The following is a 19523-nucleotide window of genomic DNA, read 5'->3' on the forward strand; positions in this document are numbered from 1 at the left end:
CTCTCTATCATCCTTCCTTTTCTCCAGCCAGTGAATACGTTCCACCTTCTTTTTGCGGCACATAAACAGACAGTGCCCTTGGGGATGGGTTGGAGAGCTCTGTCTTTGTTTGTGTGCACCTCTAACTAACTCTCTATCTGCAGGGAGCCCAGCCAAGCCCAGCAGTGCAAGACAGATAGCTGGCACCATCCCAGACTCTTCTCTAGTTGGCCCCCATATCTTCACCTCCGCCTCTCAACTTCTCCTTACTTCCAGGGTATAGTCTTCCCACAGAGTTGGTTGTCAGCTGCCCTCAGGCAGCCAGTCAGGTACTGTAGATGTCTGACCCCTACAATTCCTTTCCCTTCAAGCCATAAACCAAAATCTGCCTCAGCTTTCGATGGATATTCAATCCCCTTTCCCGTTCGTCACTGGACTTTTCCTCACGCTCCATCCTCAGCTAACCCCAGTTTCACCTCCACTTCGAGCTCACTTCAGAGACTAAATAACCAATAGCACATTTTCTGTATTTAGTCACATCAAAGAGCGTTCAAAGAGAGAAGAACTTAAGCATTTGCTTTAGTTAAAGAACTGAGAGCTTCAATCATGTAATTGCCCAAGGCTGTAACTTAAGCCTTGAAACAAGTTAATGTTAAATATTGTTTTTCTTTGCATTCGTTGGCGGAAATGTTCTTTTTATACTATGAGACTATGAGGGTATAATGAGAAATACAATCAAGGAGAAAAGTGGTGCACAAAAAACACTCTGGACGACATTAACTGCTAAAATAAAATTTGATCTCCCCTAGGGCCTCTTGCACATTGATGGACAATCCCCTAATGATGTATGTAATGTAATAAGAGATGGTTTGCACTCACCGTTGTCAGGCTCGGACTTCCTGTCATGCTCAGTGTCAGTGAGAGACAGGGCGGAGTTGGCGCGGCTCGTCAGGCAGGAGCTCTGCTCAGACTTGAGGCCACGCATCCACATGTGCTGCAGGCCGTGAGCGGGAGACGGGTCCACCTCGGGCTCCGTGTCCACGTCGGAGCCCACACCCAGGGAGTACGCGCGGCTATGGACATGAGTGACCGGCCCGGTGCACAGCGCTTCCTCCTCCTCCTCCTGACGCTGCTGCTGCTGTTGGTGGATGTGGTAGTCAGGGCTCCTCATCTGCCCAGCCTGGCAGAAGTCTAAATCTGCAGGAGGAGGCAGAGACATGCAGATTAAGATCATATAGACTTAGAGCTGCAAAGCCTCTAAAGCCAGCGTGTGTATTTATTTGCCTGAGCAATTAATCTGACCAGGTGTTTGTTTGAGAGAGGCACTCACAAGCCAAACTCTGAGCACCTCCCAAATTATGTCCAGAGATAGACTGTTATTTGAGCAAGCATTTATTAAAAGTTTTGCAGCAGACGTGCAAATCAAAATGCCACCCTTGATTTTTCTTAACCATTTGCAGTGCAGCTATATCCTGTTTGGGCTTCATGATGTGTGTTATTGAGCTCAAGATGTATTGAACTGCTGCTCAAACAGTGCACTGATCTCATCTATATTCTCTTTGGTGGGGTGAAGGGATCAGATAAAGATCAAACCTTATTAATATTGACTCAGACTGAGAGAAAAATTGAGCCTCACATGCTTTCAGGTATTAGAACACCCTCCAATCCTGAGCATTAACCTGCTATCTGAGAACATCAGATATACTGTCTCAGTCCTCTGGTTACACTTCAATTCTATTCAATTCAATTGAGCTCTAGTTTTTTTTTCCTGCAGAGGCAGTTAAGTAAATTTTCTTCCTCGCCACACAAGTTTTCTGTTTGGACCGTATGAGTGGAAGTGATGGAACTGATGTAATTTAAAAGAAATAAATCAAAATCTATAGAGAAACCACAGTAGCCAGGTACCATAAAAGACTCCAGTGAATGCAGAGGAAGGAGACAAAGACTTCCTCTCCTTCTCACTTAGTGCAGTTAATATTTCTGTTAGGTCAGGTCCTCCACACACAAACCGCAGTGTTTCAATAAAAGCCTCAGTCCTGTTGACCACTCCATTGACCAGCCACGTGTCCTGCTGTGCCTTTCTGATGGGGTCAAGACCATCAGTGGCTCACACACTGTTCTGCCAGAATTAAACCAGGACATGATTGGTCACCACTACACGCTCTTGTGTTTAGCTCAAATTGGCTGCAAGAGGGCAATTCAGGAGCAAACAGGCCATTTCCTTGTGGCAACAAACATGGACTGGCTGTAAAACTAGAAAAAGTTGACCTTAAAAATTTTGTTTCCAAACACATTATAACACCAGAACGCATTTTAGTAGACGATTAGAGGGGAAATCAGTTTTTTTTTGAATAACTTCCCATTTCCTGCCATTATGGTTTGCCGCTCCCGACTCACTTCAGCAGAAGATCAACAATTTATGTATTCAACTCTGCTATAACACAAAGCACTTGTGAATATCTGCCAAAACAGTCTGGGTTGTAATTTCACTGTAATGCAGTCTTGGATGTAATGGAAGATAAACACATCTAAATTCTGTTTACCCAAGGGTGTAATTACCACTGGTGAACGGGGGGGACAGGGCTCCCTCACCGAGGCTCAACTCCAAACTAGGCCTGAGGGTCCCAGACTGACAGGGGCCCTGAAAACGTGCCAAATGGTTTGTGCTAAATTAGCTGTATATTGTTTGGAAAAATACAACAATATCCACAAATGAAGGTAAAGATACGGGCCTTAGGATTAGGGTTGTCATCTTAACTAATATTTATGTTGTAGGTATTGAAAAGCACTCTTCTATCAAAAACGTTTGTTATTGCAGTTCTGTGGTGATATGTTAAATGAATGTCGAATTATGCGTTTATCTAAATTACCACTCAGTAAATCTGGACCCACGAAATACCTACTCAGATTTTTAACCCCATGTTTTGTATGTCAGTCTACATTTAGGTTGCCGTATCCTGTGATGTAGCCAAAAAGGAGGAGCTATAGACATTAATGTGGATTAAAAAACATTTACAGTAAATGATGTAAATATTAAAAAGACACCAGAATTAAATAAGTTAGTAAGAGACGCTGCACTTCTTATAAAAATAAAGATAGAACATAATTAGTAGTAGTGTATTTGTGTATTAATAATATAGCAATTAACATTTTATATTCTCTTTTTATTCTCAATATTTGGAAACATAATAAAGTTGGATTTTTTTTTTCTGTAAATTTTCTATATTTATATAACAATTTATGGAAAGGACCATATATACACAGGAGATCAAATGCTTGTAAGTCTGTTGCTTGTGAATAATTTAAACATGTGTGTACTGTAACCGATTTCTGGCTTTGTTAACAAAATGTTGGGAATCAAATTGTTGAATTAATTAATCTGAGTTAATTAGCAGGAAAACAAACTAATGAGCTGTGGATCTAGCTGACTAACTGTCCATTTATCAATTGTATCTTTGTAATTGAAGGAGACTTAGGGATGGGGCAATGAAAGGGATCATGTGGGATTAAATGGACAGAGAAGAATTTGTAATGTTAAAGAAAATAAACAGCTGGGAGAAGAGAAGAGAAAAGAAAAAAGGAAGGGAGGAGAGGACAGGACAGAGTTTAAAAGATAAGGGAAAATATGAAGAAGGCGGGTGGGGAATTAGAGGAGAAATGAATTGGCTGATCTTTGTCAGGAACACTGTAATCCATTAAAAATGTCACTGGAGGCTGTGTCCCCCCTTAACAGTTGGTTACTTAGGTAGGGTATACTATATATAGCTCAGTTGCCCAAAGATGAACAGATGTGCTTCACAGAAGCGGCTGCCATTGACATTTCAAAGGCTGCTTTGGGGGTCTTTTGCACCTTACCATATGACACTGATGGCAGGGGATGTTGTTTGTTATGGAAACAGAAAGGCTGAGTAACTGTCGAAAAAGGCAAGTGCCCCTTGACGCCGTAATATTGTCCATCGAACATGATGATGACTAATGGCCATCGACGGGTTGCTACATGGTGAACAATACGACAAAATCCATAGCAGGTGGCATTCAAACCATGAAATCCCCTGAGCGACCTGCTTGTCAAGAGTCGTAACTGTTATGAATGGCTAATGTTGCTTGTTAGCATGGTGGGTAGGTCTTGCGGAGTAGCAGGAGGTTGGGGTAGTGGAAAGAGTATCTATTGATCACTCTGAACCCTGCACAGCAGCGCGCTCCTGAAGAGGTGCGGCTTCTCTCTTAACACCACACATGACCTGCATAAAGGCCATCCATCACAGCACGCGCTACCCCATTTCTCCTCCTGTCACCAGCAGGGAAGAATTTTTCTGTGTGTATGTGACATTGTGCATGTGTACATGTGCCTATGTCCACCTGTGTCTGTATCTGCTAGTGTGTGCGCAATGAAGGGTGGTGTTCCACCCCAGGTGAGGCCAGGGAGGTTTGGGGTTGACCTACTTTAGCTGTGGGAGAGAAATATCACCTCTGTGGAGAAGTGGTAATTGGCTGCCTCCGACTGTCCTTCTGGCTCATTGTGGACTGCAATAGGTAATTCACATAGGCCCTTTTAAGACCGGTCTGTGTGTGCAGTTGTGTGTGTGTGTTGTCTGTCTTTTAGTGCCAGTGTCCATTTGTGTCCACATACAGTAAATGTGCAAATGTGGACACATGTTTAAAGGTAGATACATTGACCCCTGACAGGCGCCGTACCTGGCTGTGGTTGGCTGTAGTTGCTCTGTCTTTCGCGGTGTGAACCGAGGGTCAGGCGCAGCTCGTGTGTGTAGTCGGGAAGGGTTTCACGTGAGGTGTAGGAGCGGTGGTGGGCACGGCCATCCTCGCTCTCGTCAGACGAGCTGGTGTAGGACATCTCCATTTCATGGCGCCCCTTAGGCAACGGCTGGTAGGGTTTGCTGTCCATATCCTCCATGGCTTGAACGGCTCCACTTAGTCACTCAGCACAGCTACAGCACAGCGCACAGAATCTGGAAGAGGGGAAAAAGATGGAGGAAGGATGGTGGAAAGGTAGTGAGGTCAGCGGAGAGGAGAGATGGATGGGGCCAGGGAGGAAAATGAAAGGAAGCGGAGGATTGAAATAACAGGGTAGAGGAGAAAAAATAGAACAAGAAGTCTTGTTATTGAGCGCAGCGGAAAAATATTGCAACATCTGTTCATCCCAATTACAGTATACAATCATAAACAGTATTTGGCTTCTTTCACCAAAGGTTGGTTCCAAATCAATACACTCACGAAGGGGCCGTGATGGCGGCCATTATCTCTGCATGCATTTTAAGAGAAACTGGCCAGCATCAAACACAGCTTTCTGTTCTGTCAGCTGTGCTTTCTATTTTCTCCTTCTACAAGAATATTTATCTGTCTTTCACAGACAACCACGGACAACTTTGAGGATAAATCAACAAATTTCATCTGCCACTCTCATTAAACACTGCGAGCCAGTAGATTCTGAAGTAATGATGAAACACTAAACGGCCTTTACTGCGTTATTGCCCTCGCAAATACAGTAGCGATAAATCAGCTCAACTCATATTCTCTTATTCTTCTCTCAACCACATCAAAACCTGCTTCGATTATGGTTATACCACCATAACTAATGATTGATTGGAACGACGAGCACAGAAGAAGTGATTAGAAAAGGCTTCATTCATATTAGTTCTCTTTCAAAATGCCTGTGCTCGAGGCCTTTCCAGCCTATTTCCTGCAGATATAATGCTTCTAAATGGAGCTTGAGAGGGTCATTGCTCATAGAGACAAAGTGCTACGGTATTGACCTCTTCAGGGAGTCCTGTAGTCCATATATCAAAGCCATTAGAGCATGCCTGCTCAATACCTCAGAGATCTGCTGCACAGGGTGATCACCACCAGTCTGATACAAGTTTACAGCTGACCTTCCTACCAGTGCAGTAATGCTTTTATTCCACCTGAAGGACTCCTTCCCCTGGCCTCACACTCACTCCTCAGTCCCAACATGCATGCACACGCACGGAGCAGTTTGCATGGGCAGAGAGAGAGCGCCCGCTGACCCCTGACAGCAAACTGTCAAAAAATGGGCCAAGTCTCTCACACGTTCATCCCACACACACACTCACCCCCTGCAGACATTATCATAGCACAGATGATCTGTAGAAGCTCTGCACTTGTTTCCCCTTCCATCGACATCTTGTGTTTTCTCTTTATTAATAACACAAAATCAAAGACATGTCTAAAAAACACATAAACACATTTTGCATCTAATTCTCTTAGCAATACTTTTGCATATTGTAAGCCCCTATGGCTCTCACACACATATACACACACACACACACACACACACACACACACACACACACACACACACACACACACACACTCCCTGGCTCCCTGCAATCACTATGCCTTTCATTTTGATTGGCAGGAGTTATTGCAACGAATCAAAGCGCGCTATTATCTCAGCTGCCCTGTCAGAATGGGATTGACTGGTGTCACCTTCTCTCTGGTACGTCGAGGAGCGAGTGTACATTACCCTGCGAGCTCTGAGCTTGCTGCAGGCACTGACTGCTGTCTGTCTCTACAGAGGCTCTCTGTCCTGTTTCATGTCTGTCACACGTTTACACACGAGAATGAAAGCATGCGATCCTGCACACACAAGCACCATCTTGTTCGCTGCGTCGAGCACACACACAGACCGTCTAGTGAACGTTTTGCTTGGTACAAGTAGTCCTACTTTTCCACTGACGCGTGCAAGATGAAATCCTGGCTGGTTTTCCTTCACCTCCCTCCTGGTTAATCCCATCCCCTCTTTTACCCCTCTTCCACCATCCCTCCCTTTTGTACCCCTTCTCATCTGCACTACCTCCTCTCATCTGTACTCCTCCCCTACCTCGCATGTTCCCCACCCTTTTTCTTATCCTCTGAGGTGCCTGCGTTTAGAGAAGTAAGCCCGCTAATTCTAGTCCGCAGTGGGGTGCCCATTAGGGGGTTTGATTCTTGGTTTTGATGTGAAAACCTGGAGTTTGTTTCCTAAAGCCAAGCTCACTTCAAACAAGACACATGGGTGTTCTACGGGACAAGTTAGCATGTGCCACTATGAGCACACCAGCCTAGATTTGCAGCTGAGGAATGACCACCTTGGAGCATAGAGGTCACCGCAGCTTCGCTATGGATCACTATTTCTAGAAAACACACAAGGATGGGCCATAATTAGAATCACGCTAAAATAAATATTTGAATAGCACCCAAATCTTCAAAAACCTTCCCTTCAAGATTTGTATCATCCCTCTCATCATTTTTTATTCATGTGTCAAACAGGGGAATACACTGAACGATCCCTTAGTGAAGCTAAATAAGTGCTTAACTGATTTCATCACTATGCAGCAACTGCTAACAACTGATCATCATCATGTTCATGCAAGAGCGAAGAATGTAAAATTCATACACTTCAATGATTAATGTATTCCAACCCAGTGTAATAACCACAGCACTGTGCTTTACATGTGCAGCAAAAACTAAAATGAAAAGATCAAAAGATAAAGTAGTAAAATTGAGACATCTCATGTGAGTTTGTTTGCACTAGAAATTAATTAACAGTGAGAAGCTGTATGCAGGGACAATGTATGTATATGTTATTGTCTAATTTTATTTCTAATTTAACTCTAATCTATAATTCATCAGTGTGTAATGAACTCTTCACCGCTCGCTCTAAAATTAATACAAAGTGACAACACTGAGTGAAACACACGCATCACATTACACTGTTACCCCCCTTCTCCCCTCAGTCACCACCAACCCCTTTTCTCTCTTATCTCTCCCTCTTTCTGACACACACACACACAAACACACAAACAAACACACACACACACACACACAGAGTTTCCCTACTCCCATACCTTCACATCAAATGACGCAACTAAATGCTCCACTGCTGAACCAAACCCTGACCTAAACCCAATTCTAAAACCTCAACCTAAAAACCAAGTCTTTACTTCAAACAAGTTGTGAGGAATAAAAACTCAAAAGGTGTTTAGTTTGTCCAGTTTGGACAACTGTAAAAAAACATGGTGGCCTCCGTAGAGATGAGCCAAATATAATATATGTAAATATAAAGTATTTTAATATGAAGGGCTCATTCTGCAGGAAAGAAAACAACAATTCGTACAATTTAGATGAAACGCACTAGTGAAAACATCACTAGGAATATTTAATATTACATTTCTGCTAATAGATCCCTTTCACCTAAATCTTACACACTGAACCTTTAAAAGATTTTTGATTAGGTCAACTGAAAAGAATCTACATATAGCTTGAATAAAATGTTCCCTTTTGAAGAGATTGATTTAAATGCGTACGTGTGATCAGGGTAAATAGGCAAGCTGTGACCATGGTAACAACAACAGAGTGACAGAGTAACACAAACAGAGCGATTCAGCTGACATTAACTCCATCAGGCTTGGGTCATGTGTGGACCAATCTCTGAGCCCGTTGGCTGTCATCCGAGGACAAAATAGCCTATGTGGGCAACGGCCTATATTTTGGAGCTCCTGGTGTAGACAGCGTCCAGGTGTACGTCTTCTGTTGGTCGTTCACTGTTTACATTCAGACAAATACACAAACACTTTAAAATGTCTCCACACAAAAGATAAGAATTTTGACTAATCTCTAATAAAAACAATATGCATATGAATGCAGACAAATTAAAACCCTGTTGACCAATTTATTTCAGTCTACAGGGACTGTATATACCTGAAAATAACCAAAGCCTGCTCAAACGTTAAACTAGAAATGGAACCGAGATGGGATACAACCCCTCATCTCGTCCACACATTCTGCATATTCACATGCAGAATCTGTTTATAAAGATTAGGTTTGGATATAAAAACAGTATATCTGTTGGATTCAGGTTGAGTTTGGTTAAATTTGCAGCCAGAGCCACACCCTAGTGAGGTCCGAGCAAAATGTCCTCCCTTAATAAGTTTTGTAAGTGGTCCTCACAAAGACAGGTATAAAGGTTCACACACACATAACACATGACTGCACAGGAGTGATAATCCACGACTACACAGTTACAATAATATCTAATGGGACCCTTCACCCTCTTCATCCCCTCATATCTGTCCATTTACAGTGCGACCACGGGCTGATGGGCTGTTTTTGCAAATCTGCTTAGAGAAGTGATAGAAGCTCTCACACACACAGTTGCTTTTAAACAGGATTTATGGTCCATGTCATCTACAGAGGGGCGGGGAGGTCCCAAAGATGTCCGACATCAACAACAATAACACAAACAGCGCGGCCGATAACGTCATGTGCAAAGGCAAGGACCATGAGGACAAGTCAAAACTGATTTACACTTTCCAATCTCAAAATGAATGTGCAGAAATCACAAGAAACAGGGGGAGAGAGCATGCAAAATGGATAAAGGAGAGAGGCAGCGAGAGGATTGGGGCCAGGCCGAGGCGCAGAAATTGAGTTTCACATTGGTAAATAAGCAACGAGAGAGCAGAGTGTCATCCAACAATATTAGCCCCTCAGATTATTGATACAGTATAGTTCCAGGATTACAAATACATTTTCATCACGCAGAGAAGGTCTTATTTTCATAACAGCCTGGAGACCCCCAGTGTTTCTTTGTTAACTCCGGCCTTTACACGTTTTCTAAGAAGCTTGTTTGCACAGAGACAAACTAATCCCGCTCACTAAACAGGCCTCGCGAGCCGCAGGAATGATGATGAGAAACCTTGAGAAATATATTCATGCTCGACCACAAACTTGTCGCTACAGATGATCCTCAGTGAAGTCATAACTATCCTGGTATTGTTTGCTGTTATTTATTTATTTATTTCATTTTGTCTACCATTACGATGGCTTAATCATCAGAAGGCATGGAGGCGCAGCCTGTAGCTGCAAATGCAGATCCAGGCTACAGGTCCTATGGGAGTAAACAGTGAGCTGTCAGAGAGAGATGGCTCTCCTGGAGTGAGGGTGTGTATGTGTGTGTGTATGCATGTGTGTGTGTGTGTGTGTGTGTGTGTGTGTGTGTGTGTGTGTGTGTGTGTGTGTGTGTGTGTGTGTGTGTGTGTGTGTGTGTGTGTGGAGGGAGATGAAAGGGGGGCGGAGGGAGGGAGGGGAGTAGCTTAAAAATCTCTGCCGTTCGTTAGCACCGCCATGGCTCCTCAGGCATATGACAGGGACACCTCAAATGAGAGGACATGAAGGACCCCCAGGACCCTGTTATACCTAAACCACCCGAAACACAACAAAACAGTACACCGCCCACTGGGAGGCCCCCGCGCTTGCTAAGAGGAAGGAGGCGAGGGAGGCAGAGATGAATGGAGCACGAGGATAAACAGAATGATGGATAGATAATGAGAGATGTAGAGTGTGCGCAGTGAAAATGGGAAGAATTGAAGGATGGAGAGATTGCCAAGTGAGACATGGAGTGATAGAGGGATTTAATTAGTGGATAAGGGCTGGCTATCTGTGGGCGGCGGCGGCAGCACTCTCGTCACGTAGTGTGTGCTTTCATAGCTGACCAAGCCTGAAATCTGTGGCTGCTAATCCCGAGTTTACCAGCAGAACACATACAGTGTGGAGCGTACCCCCCCGACACACGCACATACACTGAAAGACATAAGCCTGGACTTCGCCATACAGTCCTGCTGATAAGATTCAAAGAGGAAATGTGGACATACACTCAGTGCCCTTGAGCCTACACACCCTTATGGCATTCACGCTAACCGACAAACAACACACTTGAACACCCACACACTATAGAGGATCGACACAGGCCCTTCTCTGTAGAGACTTTATTCTGTAAAACCCTGCACGCTGATTCTCTGCTGTGTCTTTACCATTCAGCTCCCAGAGCACTGCAACATGGTAGCACCAAGGTTAATGCATGTATGTACAAAGCGAGCCACATAGATGATACAATAGTCCAGCTGTGTGCCCACTCCTGCTTGGATGTGAGCGTGACCAAGAAGCAGACAACCTGATCGGTTCTTGTCAGGGGCCCGGAAACCATCCTGGATCATTTCCCTATTTATAGTGGACATGGGTCAAATCATCACTGCATGGCTGCGCAGTGTGGAGAAATCCATAAGGTCCTACACTATTCATGCCGTCTGAATGTGGCCTAGAGTGATTGAACAGTTCCGCTTTACCTTTTCAAAGGCCGTTTTTATATCTCGACTACAGTTAAAACTTTTCTTTTCTCCTTTAGCTCTCTACTAAAGTACAGTATATACCCCCGAATCCCCCACACAAACACACTGCCTCTCACCCGACCACTCGCTTCTTTTAATGATATCTACTTCGACTCCTTCCCTCTGATCTAAAGCCCTCTGCTCATTCCCCAAAAGGCCGAGAAGCAAACAAAAAAAAACACAGAAAGGACAATACACAAAGGCACTCAGGCCCTGAATGTGCACAGCGGCACATTCGCTTTCAGGGGCACACATACGGCGTTGGACCACAAAACACACACATGCACACACATGGAGAGAGAGACAACACCCAAAACCACTTGATCAATATTCCTGACAGGACAAAGCCTCATCCAACACGTTTGATATTCCTCCTCTCTCGCAAAATAAATACATGTCACTGTCCTCCTAGCAGGACTAAAAGGCTGTTCACACTGACTCGCTTTGCAAATAAAGCTTTACATCAAGACTGACAACCTCCTAAGCTCTCAGCATCAGCCACTGCTTGGTAAAAAGCCTCTTTCAATAATGCATTTGACCGCTAAAACCTCCGACACCCACGGCAAAGCAAAGTGGCGGCATTACGCATGCAGAATTAATTGATAAATCAATTCCATTGATTCCAGAAATTGGGTTTGGTGATTAGCGATTTCGATGGTATTTCCTGCGCATCTTCTTTATGAAGTTGTTGATTACAGAGAAATTAGTGAGTAAAGACAATTAGCCCTGCACACGGGTAGCTGAAAAGATTTTCAAGTAGCTGTTGAGCAGCATTGCAGATTGATTTCGGAATGCTAAGTGGACTAATCTTCCATCTACGCCGCAACAATATGATGCCTGTCACTGTGTAAGAAACTGCGGCGTGAGTGCTCCCCGTGGCTCCTTCCGCTCTTTAGATACTTTCTCGGCCCTCACCTCCTCTCTGATTCTCCTGGTCTTCTTGCGGACTGTGAGGTTACAGACGACATTCAGCAGCTTTGCAACGCAAGAAAAAATGCTTCTCAACAAAGAGAAGGAACGGCTCCATTCAGTCAGGAGCAAACTGTGACCTGGTGGTGCTGGTTAGTGAGCTGATGAAACAGAGATGTGGGTGGGCTAAACACATCCCTTCCATATACCTATTCAATATAAAGACGAAAAAAAATGCACCTCAAGGTTATGGCGTATACGTGGTGTGGTTATCCATGCACTCAGAGAAATCAAGAATTCAGACGTTTACCAGTGGATGTATCGTGCTTAGAATAGTGATGTAGGGTAGAAACATATACAGCCCCACAGCAAATATACCTGAAAAGAGGAGTCAAAGTTTTCCTGATAGACAATAATTTCAGCTTAAAATCAATAGCACATACTAAGTTTGTAAAAATGTATTTGCAGTTTGGAGAAAGCAAGGAGTCATTTGAAGCACTTTACTTTTCAATATCATATACTCTACCCCTACTTTGTTTTTCATTTATCCTGCATCTTATTTTCCACTGCAGCCTTTCCTCTCGAAAAATTTGCAAGGCTAAACTGCATCGGGCATGTCCCTTAACAATTTGCATTTCTCATTTCGCTGCTTGTCAGATGAATCATTGTGTCTTCTGAGCACATTACAGAGAACAAAATATGAATTTTCCAAACAATTCCTTCTCCAGGCACATCGGGTCGCGATGACACGCAGTGCACGCTGTAAAATCTAGGATTTCAGGATTGTTACATCTGGAGACAACATGTATTAGGTCTCTTTGATTTGAAAAAGAAAAAAAAACAGCTGTCATGATCTTTTTGAGTAGATATCGGGTATTTATTTGCTCAAATCGTTTTTTATTTCTCTTTGTGCAATTTGGCTTGGCGGTTTGGCAATCAGCTGAGAATATGAGTCCCTGCATAGAGAAGTCAATTTGGGCGATGACACGCATACTTGAAATACATCCCAGAGTTCACGCTGGATCAGGCCTTGATTCTGAAATTAAACCTCAACAGCAAACACGCGGCACAGCATATTGAACTTGACTGCACTTTACTGTATTGTATAAAACATGGCCTCCAGCAGAGATGCATCAAGTACCAGTTTGGAGCTATTCATCTTTTCTATGAGTTAATAATTCATGATCATCTAGAAAGTAGAGCTATGAATATTACTGATGATACACATGAGACTATTTACTAGTCAGCAGGAAATAGATGAACTTGTTTAGAGGAGAGATGTACAGTACACCATCAATGTTTTATGTTGATAAATAAATCACTTCATGGGAGGGCAACACATCTGAAGATGCAACTTATTCATATTGAGATATTATCATTAGGGGCAAAGGTAAGTTTGTCCCGTGCTGTTAATGTTCCATTGTGGACTCATGTGCAGCAGGTGTGTGGTCGACTCGCTTCCACTCCTATTGTTACAGAAGCTCCTAAAGCAACTGTGGTTAGTGCACTGATCAATTGTCCTCAGGGTGATCAGGTTTTTCTGAATATCTGATAGGGCTGATTTTCTTTGAAGCCTTCCCAGATAATTTGCCGCTATTGATCTTTCTAAAGGTGATATGCTGCCGCGTACGTCTCTTCAGTAAAAGCTGGCCGGCTGCACGGCCGACGCACTTTTGTGTCCTCTGTGTCAACAAAAGCAGGATAAAATCAACGCAAATACAATGGATTTTAACGTAATTATTTTGACACCTACGCCGAGGCCTGCACTTTGGAGTGAAGGACAATTTATGTTGTAATAAATTGAGGAAGAAACAAAAATTGATTTTTCTTCTTCTAAAGTTGTCCACTGACTTGATTAATAAAAATTTCACAGTGAGAAATGTGTCCCTGTAGGTGTGTATCGGCTTTCTCTCACTCGCTCTTTGTGTGTGTGTAGATATTACAGCTTTCAGCTTCACATGTATATAATATTAGTGGAACACTGGGTGGACAAAATAGAATGAACACCAACACAGACTAATAGTACAACTGGTAATTAAAACAATTGATAGTTGCATCCCTATATATTATACAGTCCAGCACAACAATACAAATGATGTCCTCACAATTACCATTCACTTAAAGCATCATCACTCTGTTTCTGCCTGATAGCTATGGTGAGTTCTGCCATCACTCCTCGCTCCACACACACACATGCACACGAACACTCCTCTTGACAAATTAATCTCATATTTTAAAGAGAAGTGGAGTGGGCTTGACCAGTAAAGCCTCTTGTGGCTCCGCTCCTTCTGTCTTCTGACTACAATGTGAACAATTTGAAAGGGAGGGTGAGTTGGAAGGTGTGGGAGTGTGAAGGGAGGCTGTGATTGCGTTTTCACAATACGAATCTCGCATAACACCCTGCTCCTTATTCAACCGAATGTGGTTCCTGACTCTTACCCATAGGCCAGATGGAAGAAGACGAGAAAGAATAGAAGGCCAGAGAAGGCAGTGGAGACATGGCCAAATACTTGAAAGAAAAGCGCCTCGGGCATTTACTGTACGTATCAGTGTGTGTGTGTGTGTGTGTGTGTGTGTGCAGCATTGGCGATGTTGGTTTTGATTCTATTTCTGTCTCTCCCTGTCGCTGTTGGTCCCGCTTTTGGTTTCAACACTAAAATAAACAGTATTGTATTTGGATAATTTATCATGAGAAGAAAAGCAGGACTTGTGTGGTTCTCACAAAACAGCTCTCTGAAGAAAAACTATTTCTATACATTAGAGACATGGATAAGAGAAAGCAAAACAGCTTATCAATAAAACTGACAACATGTTACACAACATGAAAGAAGTTGTATTAAATATTAAAAGTGGGTATATGTGTGTGTACATCAGAGACTACATTCTGTAAATTCAATTCTAAGAATAATATATGTAGGACCAACTCGTCTTTGTCATCTTTAATACTGATTATCATGTTTATTATTATAATCATGTTATAGGCAGGAATTCTTCGCTAAGTGCATTAACTGTAAACACTGGCTCTATGCTATCATATGAGATTCTTTTATGGGGTAATTAATACATTTATTATGTTGCTGTTGTATTTTTTCTTCTTTAATCTCAGCGCTGGCAATTTCCTTGCTGCAGAGGCCGACCACAGCCAAATTAATAGAGGAAACGCTAATTAGCACTGCAGGATTTGTTCAACAATTCCTCTAGAGGACGGAGCAGCATTGCAGCAAGACGGTAAATATTTGAAGTTGTACAATGGTTACATCTCTAAGTGTGAGTGTGTGTGTGTGTGTGTGTGTGTGTGTGTTTGTGTATGGGCAAGTCTAGTGGTCCAACGGTCTCATAACCCGGCTGGCACGGGTTCTTTTACTTTGAAATTATCAGCAGGGAGGCTGACACATTTTATGCTTTCCCAGCAATTACATTCTTACAATATGATGGACATGCAGAGAGAGAGAGAGAGAGAAAGAGAGAGAGGGAGTGAGGGAGATAAAAACTCCCACTGGGCATCGTATCGCCTGCGAGCCTAAAGTCTGACTGCAGCACTGAGTGTTGTGCTCAGTATTATAAACAAATTCTGAAGCATCCTCACGCTGTCCTCTTGCTAATTCCTGACTCGGGTTTTATTAAGGGAATTTAGTTCTGTGAAGAACTTGTGGGGCAGAAGGGAAGTGTGCGAGCAATTCCATGGGAGAAAGTAGCATTACAGTGCCAGGGGCTACTGCATTCCTGGAATGAAAATTCATAAATAATGCAGGGCTGGATAACAAAACGAACTCCCCCGCTGTCTCACACAGTACTGTGCAATCCAAAGGCCATGCAATATCACTCAAATCTCAGAAAGACACAACTTATTAGACCCATACAAGGTTTTTTTTGTTAGTGGGTTTTTTGACTCATGGACAATGGGATCCGATGACAGTCGAGGCAAAATGCCAGGATCCTATAACAATTGGCAACTGGGGCCTGAAATTGTCAAGAAGTTGCACTGAAATAATGATGGGACTCCAAGGAGGCCGAGGAGCTGAGCCGCTTCCTTGGATTTCCAAAATGCCATATGCAGCGCTGCACTTAGCAATAACAAGTGTGAAAATTTAAAAGGCAGGTGTGACGGTGTGAGCGGGGCGGAGCATGCTGGCACAAGTCGAAATATCTGACTGATTGATATATCACGTGGTCGGCTGGTTGACTGACAGAAATGCCAATGCCTTGTCAGAGGCATGTGCACAGCATTTAATTGGTGGGGTGACATTTCAATTCAAAAGACCTGTCCTCTAATTGTGAAGGCGGTGCCTTAATGGGTGTGCCATTTGAAATATGCACTTAATCACTGTTCATCACCACCTACAATGCAGCAAAAAACAAAAAACATCCACTGTGACTGTCACCATATGCTTGTGGTTTCTCCTATATATAGTCCAGACGTGCTATATGAAAAATGCCCAGGGATAACTTATGTTGTGATTTGGTGCAATATAAATAAAAGTGACTTGACTTGGCATGTAGACAACAAGCTTACCCCCCCCCCCCCCCCCCCCCCCCCCCCCCCCCCCCCACACACACACACACACACACACACACACACACACACACACACACACCAGGCGATAGCATAAGCAGCCCCCAGCTACAACATCACTAAATACAGTGGGAGATATGAAGGAAGAATTACAGTCATCAACCTCCCCAGGTTCCACACATCTACAACATAATCGCCATCTGTGTACATGTGACTGTGTGTGTGTGTGGAAGAGACGCAGAAGGACTGAGTTTGTGTATTATCTAACCTCCATGCACAGATGCTCTCTATTAATCACAAAGAGCTAAGACAGACTGCCTCATTTTTATCATCTCTATCAATAACGTGCGAGCCGAGGAAGAATTAAGCGTGGTGCCCCCCGTCACTGTGAGCAGCATCAGGAGTGGAGCAGTAACACACACAACACTGCACTGACAGGACGGAAATGCATTCAAGTCCAGGCTTGAAATTAAAGCTTTTCTTCTTCTTCGTCTTTTGGATCTTAAAATATTAGAGCAGAACGCAGGTACGCCTGATTGGTGAAAGAACCCAGACATCAATATATTTCTCTGAGAGATGTGTGCAGTGGCTGGGGGAGTGTAGTGCATTAGATGCATCTGTATTAGACACGCTGACAAATTGCAGTTTCTTATTACGATGCATTTGCATTTTCAAATGAAAGGTATATAGCTGCCCTAGTCAAGTGTGGCAAAAAGTAAGAAACCGTGCCGGAAAAGCTTCTGTCACTTTCTCCTTAATGGGACAACATATTTAGACAATTGCTCAGAAACATCAATTATTTATTTAATTTGTTTTGCCTATTTAATAATGTATTTATTGGATATAGTGGTCCACTCAGAGCAATTATTTATAATCTGCTGTGAAGGAGAGAGTTGAGGAGGTCTAATTTAAATCTGGCCAAGCAAATCCATCCTGGTGCAGATTGTGCCGCCTTCACAATAATGGTGATTTATCAAAAATGAAATTGCTGCTGTTAATTAGCAATATACTTGCAGCACCACATATTTTAGACAATGTGTTGTGTGAGGAGAAAAATGCAAATAAATACTCTGCAGTTCAATGATTTAGCTCTGTTAGGACGTGGCTCCAGCAGCTGCAGCATCATCCAGAGGTGCAGAAGTTGGGATGTATATGTGAGAAGCAGAATGCAGTGGGTCAGTGTGTGTGGACATGTGTCCTGACTGTGCCTGTTGGACCTGGAGGTGCATGCATGCAGGCTGGCCCGGTGTAGCCTATGAGCTGATGTTGGATGACAGAGGGCACGCGTCACAGACGTCTATACCCCCTGGATCTCCTGGTGGCCCTGTTGGCATCATTAGGCTGCACCTTAGTGCTGATGGAGATGGAGTGGACGAGCCAGGAGTGGAGCAAAACAACTCAAGGCTGCGAGCGTTGCTGAACCAAGACGAACACGGCACATGCACGCATGAAGCAGTTCAATCTGCTGTTTGTGTACCTGGATCATCATCGTCACACATTGTCAAAGAGGCAGATGGCGTGCACAAAGTCTGCATCCTTCTGACGGAGGCGCACTGATTTTCATAAAACCGCACCACAATCTCTCACACACACACACACTCTCTCTCTCTCTCTAAATCTATCTCACTCTCTCACACACACACACACATGCACACACACATTGGCAGCCGCAACATTGCACGGCACATCTGAACAGCTGATAATAACCATTTCCTGTCTCATCATCCGAGGCTGGTTCTCGTGCAGCCGATCTCCCCCCTGCACACACTAAATGAGCCCAATAACAGGCCGGAACCGAGCGTGGCGCTTACCTTTCCGACGTACAGCCATTCCTTTAGTCCGATCCCCTGCTGTATGCGAGAGAGCAGAGAAGCCCCGCGAATGATGAAGAGCAGTGCAATCCCACCACCACCCTCCTCCTCCTGCCCGCGCCAGAAACGTGACGTGAGAAGCGGTTCTCCCTGCGAAAAATGTGGACGAGACACTTCTCACCCTCTCTATCTGAGTGTGTGTGTGTGTGTGTGTGTGCGTGTGTGTGTGTGGGTCTGGTTTCCGATGCTGATGCTCGTCTGTCAAATGCCGATGGAGGACGACGAAGAGATTTGTGCGCACGCATGCAAGGGGAAGGGATCCCCTCTCCGGGCGCAGTACCAGCTGGAGCCCGGCGCCGGTGCGTTTAGCCGCAGTTGAACCCAAACGGTGGCTGAGCGCGGGGTGATGCTGCTGATGCTGATGCTGCCGAGACTCGGTGCCGCTATAACAGCATCTCCTGGATCGTACCACCGCGCGGCAGGAGAAGGGGGTGTGGCACAGACCGGTCACAGAATTAAAAAAAAAAAAGCTCACAGGCAGGTTCTCTCTCATCAGGAGGTCGTCTGGATCTCTAGTTAGACTCATTCAGGTGACGCCACATGGCTGCACATGGTGCTGTGCTGGAATGCTGACTCACTCAAGTTGCCAAAAAAAAAAAAAAAAGAAACCAAAAACGTGAGCAACAGGCCTAAGCTCCTGATTTGCAACCATTTTCCATATATTGTAAAAACCAAATTACAACCAATGACAAAATATGCTGAAAGTTTGTTATTTTCCTCCAGCAGCATATTACACCCTTCACCAAAAATCATTTATTTCTCCCGAGCAACAGGCCTCGAAGCTCCTGATTTGTGTGAATTCAACTCATAAATATTGCACACAAAAGCCAAAAAAATCAAAATGTTGCAACATATATTTAACATATTTATTTCAAATGATCAACAATCTTGGAAGCTCCTGTGCAAATTGGTCTGTGCAAATTGAACACACAAACATACATATATTTTGATGTTGATGTTCTCAGTTACACGTGGCATCTATTGCACTTCAGTCCCTCCGAGGAGAGGGATCCCTCACATGCTGCTCTCTCCGAGGTTTTTTTCACCTGTTAAAAGGGTTTTTTGTAGTTT

General features: G+C 43.7%; 1 protein-coding gene across 1 annotated transcript in view; it reads right to left on the reverse strand.

Moving 5' to 3' along the window:
- tenm1 (teneurin transmembrane protein 1) overlaps positions 1 to 18857 on the reverse strand; it is a 173870-nt gene extending 155013 nt beyond the window's left edge. Inside the window, exons 1-3 of the mRNA XM_069531343.1 lie at positions 18393 to 18857; positions 4675 to 4946; positions 859 to 1176 (exon numbers count right to left, since the gene is read on the reverse strand). Of these exons, the coding sequence (XP_069387444.1) occupies positions 859 to 1176; positions 4675 to 4891 (535 nt within the window). The 5' untranslated portion in view covers positions 4892 to 4946; positions 18393 to 18857. The remainder of the gene's footprint in view (positions 1 to 858; positions 1177 to 4674; positions 4947 to 18392) is intronic.
- Positions 18858 to 19523: the final 666 nt, after the last annotated feature.

The sequence above is a fragment of the Paralichthys olivaceus genome, chromosome 9, assembly GCF_024713975.1.
Source record: "Paralichthys olivaceus isolate ysfri-2021 chromosome 9, ASM2471397v2, whole genome shotgun sequence".
Lineage (NCBI taxonomy): Eukaryota > Metazoa > Chordata > Actinopteri > Pleuronectiformes > Paralichthyidae > Paralichthys > Paralichthys olivaceus.